This window comes from Sapajus apella, unplaced genomic scaffold (assembly GCF_009761245.1).
Source record: "Sapajus apella isolate SASKATOON/1434 unplaced genomic scaffold, GSC_monkey_1.0 scaffold28, whole genome shotgun sequence".
Lineage (NCBI taxonomy): Eukaryota > Metazoa > Chordata > Mammalia > Primates > Cebidae > Sapajus > Sapajus apella.
This window is the reverse complement of record NW_022436968.1, coordinates 7900823-7912827: the sequence shown is the minus strand read 5'-3', so window position 1 is coordinate 7912827 and position 12005 is coordinate 7900823. Positions and strand designations below refer to the sequence as shown.

The 12005-nt window shown below is 31.3% G+C and overlaps 1 protein-coding gene across 2 annotated transcripts in view; it reads right to left on the bottom strand.

Moving 5' to 3' along the window:
* The window catches only part of CALCRL (calcitonin receptor like receptor), a 106382-nt gene that overhangs the window by 34166 nt on the left and 60211 nt on the right, over positions 1-12005 (bottom strand). For both annotated transcript variants that reach the window (XM_032292718.1, XM_032292717.1), the window contains 7 exons: positions 10621-10711; positions 10280-10446; positions 8590-8676; positions 6224-6356; positions 3138-3248; positions 2923-3035; positions 1434-1525 (listed from right to left, as the gene is read on the bottom strand). In XM_032292718.1, coding sequence (XP_032148609.1) covers positions 1434-1525; positions 2923-3035; positions 3138-3248; positions 6224-6356; positions 8590-8673 — 533 coding nt within the window. In that variant the 5' untranslated portion in view covers positions 8674-8676; positions 10280-10446; positions 10621-10711. The remainder of the gene's footprint in view (positions 1-1433; positions 1526-2922; positions 3036-3137; positions 3249-6223; positions 6357-8589; positions 8677-10279; positions 10447-10620; positions 10712-12005) is intronic.

The following is a 12005-nucleotide window of genomic DNA, read 5'->3' as shown; positions in this document are numbered from 1 at the left end:
ATTTCTGGTGGTGTCATTTGTGAAGATGGGTCACTCTGGAAGAAAACCAGCTTGGGTTAGAAGGAGGGAGAAGCTATGAATTTGTTTTGAACATGAGCATTGGGCATTTTGAGATATTTTTGAGATGATGTTTTTCAAGAGCCATAAAAAGATATATACCCTTTGACCAAGAAATCCAAAGACTCTGGGAATGTAGCCTAAGAAAATAGTACAAAATATGGGAAAAGTTATAGTTGAAAATGTCCATTGCAGTGTTTTTTAATTGAAAAAAATGAAAGCAATGTTAACACTCAAAAATAGAGAACTTATAAACTTTTGTACACCTAAATAAAAAATTATTTAGCTGCTCAAATGATTGTTTAGAAACTGTTTAGTAACATGTAAATTACTAATTATATAATTCTGTTATAAAAATAGTTAAAACATTTTAAATAGTATAATTAAAGCTAGAAACAATATGAAATAAAACTAGAAAATATAAGAAATTGCTCAATAGGATATTAGAATTATAGGTTTATATATATCTTCTTTGTTTAAAATTAGTAGAAGAAGGAACATGGAGGAAGAAGGAAGAGGAGGAGAAGGAAAAAGAAGAACAAGAAGAAGGAGAAGAAGAAAGAAGAAGAAGGAAAAGGAGAAGCAGCAGCGGTGGCAGTGGCAGTGACAGGAGCAGAAAAAGCAGAAGATGACGACAATGCTGATGAAGATACAATGAAACATAGCAACTTACTCTTGTCATACTGAATTCTATAACGACTGCTGATGATCAAAATTATGAAAACCATGTGAAGGCATAAAATAAGACATGCATGACTTAGAATTTAACTTTCTACAAATTTTAAATTGCTTGTTGATTGATTTGTTCAAAAAATTGGAGCTGACTCTTCCCCCTCAAAAAGAAGTGAATTACAAGTAAAATTGATAGTACAGTTAAACCTTTTTAATGATGTCCCTGTAAACCAGGAAAAACCCCAAACAAAGTATATTTAGATTATATTTTCAATAACGTATATTAAATGTCATTGCTATTATTTACACAAAATTCCAGTTTCTATAATGCATACTTATTCTGACATTAAAATTGGCCAAAAGCTAAGCATAAATTAAGATGGCCTATAGTATTTGACAGTTCCCAAAGAAAATACATTTAGCTTTGTATATTGGTTTGGGCTCCCTTCTTATTATATGTCTTCATTTTTATATGCCTACTAATTTTGTAAAATTGGGGTTAAGATGTTTCATCAATCTCCCCTACATGTTTTACAAAGCTAAGACCAACTTACTTCAACTTATTTTAAACATTCAATTTATTTTAAACATTATGCATTGTCAATATTTTTATATTTTGTCAGCACATGACATAAATATGCACATGACAGGGCATTCACCCAAGACAACTTGTAATTTTCTTAAAATATTTTAAATTTACTTACTTGAAATAAAAGAATATGCCAAGCGAGATAAGCAGTGATGCAATAGATAATCCGTGTCCAATTATGGTCAGGTAAAACAAATTTAGTGCAGTCTGTAATTTGCATTAAAAAAATTGGTTCATATCAATACTATAAGAATCTATAATTCCACACATGTAGAAGTTCAAATTCAATTGAATAAAATATATTTTTTAAATGTGTTCTGATAGTTTTACAATGATTAGTTTGCAAATCAAGAAATACTTGAACACATCTCAAATGAAGAATAGTTATCAAGCTACAGTATCAAAATTTATAAATTGCATGCCCTTTTAAAAATAATTTAAAAAAATTAGAGGTCAGATATTTAATCTATGAAGCAACATTTTGATTGATCTAGATTATATACTATATGAAACTAGTATTTTATATTTTGTGCACCTTCAAACAAATGCTGCTTGATGATTTGTTTTGTTCAGACTTAAATCTCAGAGAAAAGTTTCTTTTCCAACTGAGTTTCTTTTTTCTTTGACAAATTTGAAGCTCAGAAACAAATCTCAATTTGTTAACTTAGAAGATCCTATCATTTGTACAAATGTGTTCATTCTCATGGTTTTCACTTTTTTATTTTTATTTGTCAATATTCCATTTATTGTGCATTTGTATAATTATATTCCAACTCTTCTCTGAATAAGCCAGGAATATATTGTTTATAAACATAATGATAGCTGGTAGTTATCAAGAGCTTACTATGTGCTAATCTTTTAAGTGTTTTTTGTGTTAAGTCAATACCTATGAAAATAATAAGGATAAAATCTGTTCTTACCCTCATTGCATATATGAGGGCACTGAAACAGAGAGATGTAAAATGGCTTTTTCAAGGTCACACAGATGGCAAGAAGCAGAAAGAGGAAATCGGGTTTTAGGATTCACAGTTGTAATCACTGTGACAAACTGCCTCTATTCCAAAAACATGCAAATACATGCAAGTGATTTCTCTTGAAGCTATATTATGGTGCCAAATTGTAATTAATCTTGACTTCACATGTAGTGTTTAAGAATGCGATCCTGAGTGCATGTGACCTAAGAGTCAGTCAGAATGAAAGCCTTCTGCTGAGGGAGAGACAGGACTGTTTAAACCCTGCTGGGCTTATCCTGTTTATTTGAGCACAGTTTCAGAGGTCATTCTAGGAATTCCACTGCAAATGAAAGATTTTCCTTTTCTTACGCTTTTAAGGTATGTTTTCTTTGGAAAAGTTGAAACCCCAATACTGAAACATTGACTTAAAATTACACTATTACCTAACAGGATTGCTTTTTCAGTATGATGACAAAATCAATAATAATTTTTTTCCTTCGATATATTTTTCTTAATTGTTCTCAAATTATATTATGAAAAGGCTTTATAAGGGAATGGAATAATGACTGAATTTTCTTCAATACAGTAAAGGACAACTAGCTGTTTAAATAGGTAGCATAAGTTCAATTTCAATTCAGAATTATGACATACCTTCACTTTCTCATGGGTGTTAACATTACACTGGGTATAATTTGTCCACGTTCTGTTGCTTGCTGGATGTCTAAACCAGTTTCCATCTTGGTCACAGATCTTTGTAACTTTTTCTTCAAAATTAAAAAGAAAAAAAAGGGAAAAGAGGAATTTAATTAACCTAGAGTTTATTAAATGGATGTCAAGGAGATACGTAGATACATGACTGCTTTTACCTGATGGATCAAAGTCCTGAAAATAATCAGGGCAGAGCTGCATCGATTCAGTCCCTGCGGCAACATCATTCCAGCAGAGCCATCCATCCCAGGTTCTGTTGCAGTAAACGCCTTAATGAAGAAATAAAAATTAGGGATAATTAACTTCCTCTAGTTATATATGAAGACATAGTCTTAAAAGTGGTTTCATACTGATGCGGAGTAAAGGCTATCTACTAAAAATGCAGATATTATATAAAAATGTATGTACAGAAATTATTTGGCTTCTTATCAAATAATATCAGAATAATTTCCAAATTAAATTCTAAATTAAATTTAGAAATATCTAAATATATAACATTTAGATTTAATTCTAATTGTCAAAGATAATTATTTGTTTAATAAATCAAATGGTCTTTGCTAGTTGTCCTTAGCCATAATGTAGTGATTAATTAGTGTCCCTGCACTTAAAATTAAAAGAAAGAAAAGGAAATTAGGAACATGTTTCATTTTAGAAACTATATGCTTAGGGAAAGGTGTTAATATTTTCTGAAGCAAACAAATAAATAGTCCAGTATTTCCTATTATGCCATTGCAACCCCAAAAGATACTTATTGAGGCCCTTCAACCAAATTCTGGCTCTTCATTCTTTTTCTTTTCAAATAAGGTAGAATTTTTAATAATCTTACATTTTTCTCCAAAACTAAAGACAAAACTTCTTACATTAAAATACATAAAGCTATTTTGTGAGATGTAGGTACATTAACTGAACAATGTTCAAAAGTCTATAATCAAAGAAAGTAATTTTCTAACTTGTCAGGTACAGAGAGAATCTTGAATTCTACATGAGATGTTTATTATCTTTAACAGATTTACAAAGCCATATTAAAATTTATCTAGCCCTTATGAAAATAGAACAAAATTCTGATGGCCTGTAAGTTCAGGTAAATTCAACTAAAAAACATAACAAAATTTTAATATCACTCCAAATGATATTTTTTGTCCTGTGATTTTTTAAACAATTATTTAAATAGTTTGAATTCATATATTTCTAAATAAAATAAATTTTATAGCCTATTTAAAAAATTTCTTGATGTAGTGTTAGAAAGCATCTCAAATGTGTCCATATCACAGCTCCAAAAGAACCTTTCTAATTTACTACAGCATTGGTAGTGTGAGAGATTGCAAGGTCCAGAATTTTTGAAATTGTGTTTTATGGTATTTGAATGAGATGTGACTAGGTATTCTATGAAAAATGTTTCTCTGGTCAAATGGATTTTAGAGACAGAAAGTTGAAATACAAATAGCTCTTTATTGCAAGATTTTCTAAAGTATTTAAATTACAAAGTGTAATATAAAACTTCAAGAAGATGTATTGTACAATGATCCTGAACTTATTTTACCACAGAATGCTTTTATTATGAAATCCTACAAAGATATTCCTATTGTTCAACAATTAAATTGAAATCTACTTTTATATAATATATAGTGAGAAGATTTGGAAGGGTTTAAAAGTTAGAAATATGTAAAGAGTCTTTTAAATTTTATTTTACTGTGAGTTTTACATTTGATATTTTGAAAATAACCCTTTCTTTAGGGTTGCCAGGTAAAATATAGGACCTATTTTTGTTTTGCTTTATCTGGCAACTCTGCTTGTGTTACTCATCTTTTATCTTCAGAATCTAGGCAAATATCTGGTTCTTAGCAGGCTCTCAATAAATGTTACCCCAAAAAACAGAAGAATATCTTAATGAAAACAGAAGCACTTAGATTTTATTAACTTTGCTACCAAATGTACTATGCAAACTGTGTGTATTATGCAAAACAATACTTTTGTATTCATTATATTATTATGCAACTTCCTATCAAGCAGGTTGTAAATAAAAAAGAAATAGACAATTACATAAACTGAAAGTTAACTGTCATTAAAATCTGTTTTTGTGTTAATATTAATACATACTTGATTTAAATATCTTTGTACCCTAGATTTAAATATCTTTGTACCCTAAAAAGAATCATGCTAAACAGATCATTGTCACATATTTTTATTAAATTTTTAACAACAACCCATCAAAAAATGGGCAAAGTATATGAACAGACAATTCTCAAAAGGAGACATTTATGCAGCCAGTAAACATGAAAAAAAAAACTTCTCATCACTGGTCATTAGAGAAATGCAAATCAAAACCACGATGAGACACCATCTCACGCCCGTTAGTTTGGCGATCATCAAAAAGTCAGGAGACAACAGATGCTGGAGAGGATATGGAGAAATAGGAATGCTTTTACACTGTTGGTGGGAATGTAAATTAGTTCAACCATTGTGGAAGACAGTGTGGCAATTCCTCAAAGATTTAGAACTAGAAATACCGTTTGACCCAGCAATCCCATTACTGGGTATATACCCAAAGGATTATAAATCATTCTATTATAAAGACACATGCATATGTATGTTTATTGAGGCACTATTCACAATAGCAAACACTTCGAACCAACCCAAATGCCCATCAATGATAGACTGGATAAAGAAAATGTGGCACATATATACGATGGAATACTATGCAGCCATCAAAAAGGATGAGTTCATGTCCTTTGCAGGGACATGGATGAAGCTGGAACCCATCATTCTCAGCAAACTAGCACAGGAACAAAAAGCCAAACACCACATGTTCCCATTCATAGGTGGGAGTTGAACAATGAGAACACATGGACACAGGGAGGGGAGCATTATATACTGGGGCCTGTCGGGGGGGAGGAGGGGCTATGACAGGGATAGCATTAGGAGAAATAGCTAATATAGATGATGGAGTGATGGATGCAGTAAACCACCATGGCACGTGTATATCTATGTAACAAACCTGCACAATCTGCACATGTACCCCAGAACTCACCTCAGAACTTAAAGTATAATAATAAAATTTTTAAAAAAGAGATATAACATGATGTCATAAGATGTTCCTCAAACAACATTAAAACTACACATATACAAAAAGGTAGCAACTAATCTATTTTTAATAATGGACCTAAGGAAGTTATAATGATATAATGGGAGTAGTTTTCTTTTAAAAATATGCCAAATGCATTTACAATTAAGTAGTCATGCTTACCTTCTACTTGTTGAATGGGGTCTTGCATAATTTTTTGGTAACATTCATATTGAGCTGTCATGATTTTATTTCTAGTAACTCCCAGCTGCACTGAGTCCTCAGGACTCTCTTCTAATTCTGCTGTAACAAGAATCTAAGGGATTAAAAAAACAGTATCAACTTCATGAAAAGGTTTATAAGAATGTCTTTGTCAAAGGCAGTCTGTTACAGTGGAAAACAGCCAGTGCAGTGATGTACTGGAAGATGAACTTGTTCTCTGGGGAAAAATCTCCAATTTGTAATGTTTGCTATTTTCATGGTATAAATATCCCCACCATGTCCACTTTCAAAACACCAGCAAGATGTCACCATTGGCAGAGTGGGAAAGCACAGTTGGTTCTCAGAAGCCTGTGGTAGCCAGCTCCAGGACATTCTTTAATACATGTTCTGGAACGTAGACAGACATGTCTTCCAATCTGACCCCAGTGTTTTTCCTGGCTCTGTGAATGAAGGCAAGATATTGTCTGTCCCCTCCTGCTAAACCTCTGCTTCCTTATTGTAAAATAGTATAAAATAACATCAAGATGACAGAGGAGATATATCTGGCACATGGAACTACTCACAATTTATGGTCATTGTTATGATATTTTGATAATAAAAATAATGGCGACATCATTTATGATGTTGGCAAATAGAAATTTTTCTTCTATGCACAACAATAAAGTTTTTGGACAAGTTATATATTTATTTTCTTTCAATATAGTAGCACTATTTTAAGCTTCAATTCTACTTTAATTTCCACATGACATTTTTTCTGATTTATAATATGAAGCCCTGAATAAACCTCTTTTTAACCTATTTCTAGTAGTAATTTTTGCATAATTTATATGAACTGTATTCCATAAGCTGTTATCTTCCTATCCTTCCTTTGTCCCCTCATTGTCGTATTTCTCTTTTCTAGCAGGATGTTGAATTTAGTAAAGTCAAAATGACATTCCCTCACTGTTGTAGCACCAGTCAAGTTTTACCATCGTGTGACCACCATTCATCATTAACTCCTTCATTCCTTTATTTATTGCCAAATAAAAATGTATGGAGTGGTAGTGCTGCACAAGTAATAAGTGGAAATGTGGAATATAAAGGAAATTAATATATTTGAAAACCACATAACTGCTGTTCTTCTCAAAAAGTCTATAGAATTGCATAAATCCATATCATTTTTTATCCCTCTGGATAAATCAGCATCATTTTTATCCCTACTTGGAATACAGACTCTGATTTGTATACTATCTTACACGAATTCAAGAGGAAGAGTCATAATATCTTAAATTACAATAATCAGTTGGTAATCTATTACAGAATTGCCTGCAGGAAAGTAATGTTCTGTGCAGCTTGCTCAGTGGAGGGTGTGAGCTGAAGTCAACTTAGAGATACTATCTAAGAAGTGCAGAATTTGGACTGCTCCTAGACTTGAAAATGTTTTCAAATACAAATGCTGACAGGAATATAGTCTTGGGTTTGTTTGTTTTCTTTTTTTCATTTAGGTTTTCTTTATTCTCAGGGTTTGTTTCCATCTTTCCATCTTTGTGGTGTTTGCTTAGAGACACCTCAAACAAATTCTTTGCTGTCACAGGACTTAATGAGAGTATATCTCTTGGTTTCTCATGTTTGTTATAAGATAAGAGCACAGTCACTATTTTATTTTGAGGCAGAGAAAAATATGGGTAATTCATTACTATAATAAAAATAAAATTAAGTGTATGAAGTATATGATTCTCAAGCAGAGCAATTGAGTTTTTGTCTTCTTTGTCTACCTTCCACCTTGGGCCCCATATCCTCAGTGTATACATGTAGAGGGGCAGATGAGTATGCACACTTATGCACACACATGCCCCAAATTTAACATCAATGTCTGCTTATTTGAATGAAGGATTGAGGAAATTAATTTAAAACACACTACATGGTTCTAAATTGCCTTGCAATCAAGATATGTCAATCAACTGGCAGAATGGGAGAAATATCAATGGGAGAATCACTTTTTTTAAACAGATCTAACTGTGAATCAACAAGTCTGGTTGAAACTATTTTCTCTACTACGTAAAACCTGTACTATGGAGTCATTCCATTTGTATCTCTGATTACTTTTCTCTGGTGTCTTATGCATTTGTGTCTATTGATCTTTCCCATTCTGATTCCCTCTACTTCCTTCTCATTCTATACCTGTTATAGACCTAAAAGCATACACTGAATGAAAACACATTATTGCTGTATCAATTAGATACAAAGATATGATTAATTTACATATCTAGTAACTTTCTTAATTTGCTTTATCAATTACAGGTATATTGGAAGCAAAAACAGAAATAATCATATATTTTTATGCTTACCACAAAATAAGGCAAGAGAACCAGAAAATACTGGGTATACTTTTTCTCCATCATTAAGCCAAAATGAAATATGCTATATAGCATAAACTGTAATAGAAAAAAAGAAATATAATTCATCAATATTTATGAAATAAATGTAGATGGCTCTCAATAGAGAATTCATTTTAAAACTATGTATTAATTCAATAATTTTACTTTAAAGATTTGATTAATGGTTTTGGGGGTTTGTTTGTTTAAAGGCAGGGTCTCTGTTGCCAAGGCGAGAGTGCAGTGGCGCAATCTCAGCTCACTGCAGCTGGACCTCCCAGGTTCAAGTGATCCTCCCTCCTCAGCCTCCCAAGTAGCTGGATTACAGGTGCATGCACCACACCCAGCTAATTTTTGTATTTTAAAAGAGATGGGGTTTCACCATGTTGGTCAGGATTACATGTGTCAGCCACCCTGCCCAGCAGATTAAAATAGATTACAAATGTTTAAGAGCATTATAATTTAAAGTACTAAGGAGCTTATTAACACATTTTAATTTAATTTAATTAGACTTACAAACGGAAATGCTCCTTATAGATAGATAGATAATTTTTTATAATTAGAAAACAAATGATAAAGGTATTAAAGAGTTTTAAATGGACATAAACAATTTTGATAGCATATTTTATTATCAAGTTTACCTTTATTTTCTGTAAGCATCTAATTTTAAATTTTCTGACTCTTCAGTAATTTAAGAAGGGAAATTGTTCTCAACGAATTTCTTGAGAATCAACATCTATACATCATAAAATGTCCTTATAATTTAATAGAAATTATTCTTCACTAGTGAAAATCAATTTTTTTAAAAATTAGGAAATAAAAGATTCCCTAAATCATCCACATTATTGAAATAAGGTTACAGGGAAAGAACAGTATTAAATAAAATATTTGTTTGAATATTTTTAATGCTACATACAAGTCTGAGCTAATGAAAAATGGCCTTTAAAATCCAGTTCCTAATTATGAGAGACAAGAATCGCTGTAGTGTATTTCCAAATTCTTACACCCTGTGAAGTCCAGGAGCACCCGACTCAGACACATTGTCAGGGTATAGCCATAGAATATAATATTTATTTGACTGAATGACATGATTTGGCTCTGTGTCCCCACCCAAATCTCATGTGTTGTGGAAGGGACCTGGTGAGAGATAATTGAATCATGGGGGTAGGTCTTTCCACTGCTGTTCTCCTGATAGTGAATAAGGCTCACAAGATCTGATGGATTTATAAATGGGAGTTTATCTTGTTTGCTGCCATGATGTGAGACATGCCTTTCACCTTTCGTCATGATTGTGAGATCCTCCCAGCCATGTGGAACTCTAAGTGCATTAAACCTCTTTCCTTTGTAAATTGCCGAGTCTCAAGTATGTCTTTATCAGCAGCATGAAATGGACTAATACACTGAATATGCAAACAATATTTAGAAAGGAGAGAAAAAAATTCTGATCAACAGATATTTGCCATTGAACTGTGAACTTAGGTTTAATATTGTTAGGAAACTAGTGATGGTTTTTATTATAGAGCTAATGAGGGAAAAAAATTTAAAAACCTTCTTTACATGTTCACATATTTTGCTTATCATTTTTATTATGACATTCAATGAGAGCACATCATTAATTATCACATAGAATTTGTGCCATTGGTAGCCCTCACCAATGACTCACCTAGAAGCTGTAGCAATCTTGGTTTGCAACGCTGTCCAGTTGTAGTTGACAAACTGAAGTTTGCCACAATCTTGTCAAGTTGCAGTCGTTTTCTTTTTAGTTGCAGCAATCTTTTGAATATTGTTTTCTCTTCTATCGGCTAGCCTGGGTTTTTATTATTAGATGATCTTGAGGAAAATATAACCAAAATATCATGAAGCACTCTATCAATTTTAATAAAACTAGTGTTGTTATAGACAGAAGACAATGAATCAAAGTTTCTTCAGTTCAGTAATTAATAAGTAAATATTTTCGTTTTTATTACATTTTACCATGAGAAAATCTAATTTCCTAATACTTACATGCACGATTGTCTCCAGACTCAAATCACATTTTCTCTTGCATCATATTTGACATTGTCTTTAAGAATTTCTTAAATTCAGGGGTCAAGACCTGAAATATTGATTAATGTAATAATTTAATATTATGCTAATGACCAAAATTATTTCCATGATAAATTTAAAATTTCAAAGTAAATACTGCTACTAAAATCTTATTTTTATTGAACGATTCCAACTTTTGAAAGCCTTTTTTGCTTACAACAGATTTGAGTTACTATATAGCATTAACATATTCATAGCATGTGATGTTTCAATATGAATTATAGATCTAGATTATGAGAACACACTTAGTCTGAAAATGTACATATTTTCTATGAGTAATTTTTAAAGACTTATGTCATTTTCACTTCATAAATTGTTAAATTTTAGATATTTACATTTTTTTGATAGAATTACTAAAATGTTTTCCTCAGGTATTTATGTTAGATAAATACTTATTTATTGTGTTTATAGTCATATAATTCTGCAATCATCCTAAATTATGCTCATGCTCTTTAAAAATAAATTTTGTTTTTTAATCTTCTTAGTGGAGCTTTCACTATCATCAAGTATTAATAGCAAGGTGAAAGAAAGGAGGGGTTTTTTTGGCTTTGGTTTTCATTTTTGTACACACTTTGGTTGAAGAATGAAAATAGTTAACAGATAAAGTAACTCCTAAAACTCCTTAACATATTAATTATAATTTATTAGGATTTGTGTTAAATACCAAAAAATTAAAGCAATTTAAAATTCATTATTAGATACACTCTTCCATGCACGTTTCACCTGGAAATGTGATAGGAAATGATACTGCATACTTTATAGATTTGTTGTGACCATTAAATAATTTTCACTATATTGTGGAGCCCTGAAAGTTCCTAACTCATGGCCTACTCTTGGCTAAGTTCTATTTCCCATGCAATTTAATCTAACCTAATGAAACACCAATCTATTCAGCATTATTTGTTAGATTAATATAAAAATTTACATTATAAATTCTGTATTCCAAGTAACTTCTATATGCACAGATATATTTTATTTAAAACTGATTATTTTAAATAGTATCACATTCTTTATAATTATTCGTTTTGCAAAATTTTATCATTTAATCCATCCATAAATATGAAAGGTAATTTGTTTTTGTGTTCACTGTCTTATATAGGCAAAATTGCTTTTGCAAATTACTATCTGGTGTTTAACATAGTACCTGACAGAAAATGACTGCTCAAGAAATTTTTGCTAAGGAAATAAGAGATTCAATTCTAAATAAATGAGTTATTAGTAAGGATTTGAGGATATCACACTGTCCTCTATTACTTCTTCTTCTTTCTTTTTTTTTTTTTTTTTTTTTTTTTTTTTTTTTTTTT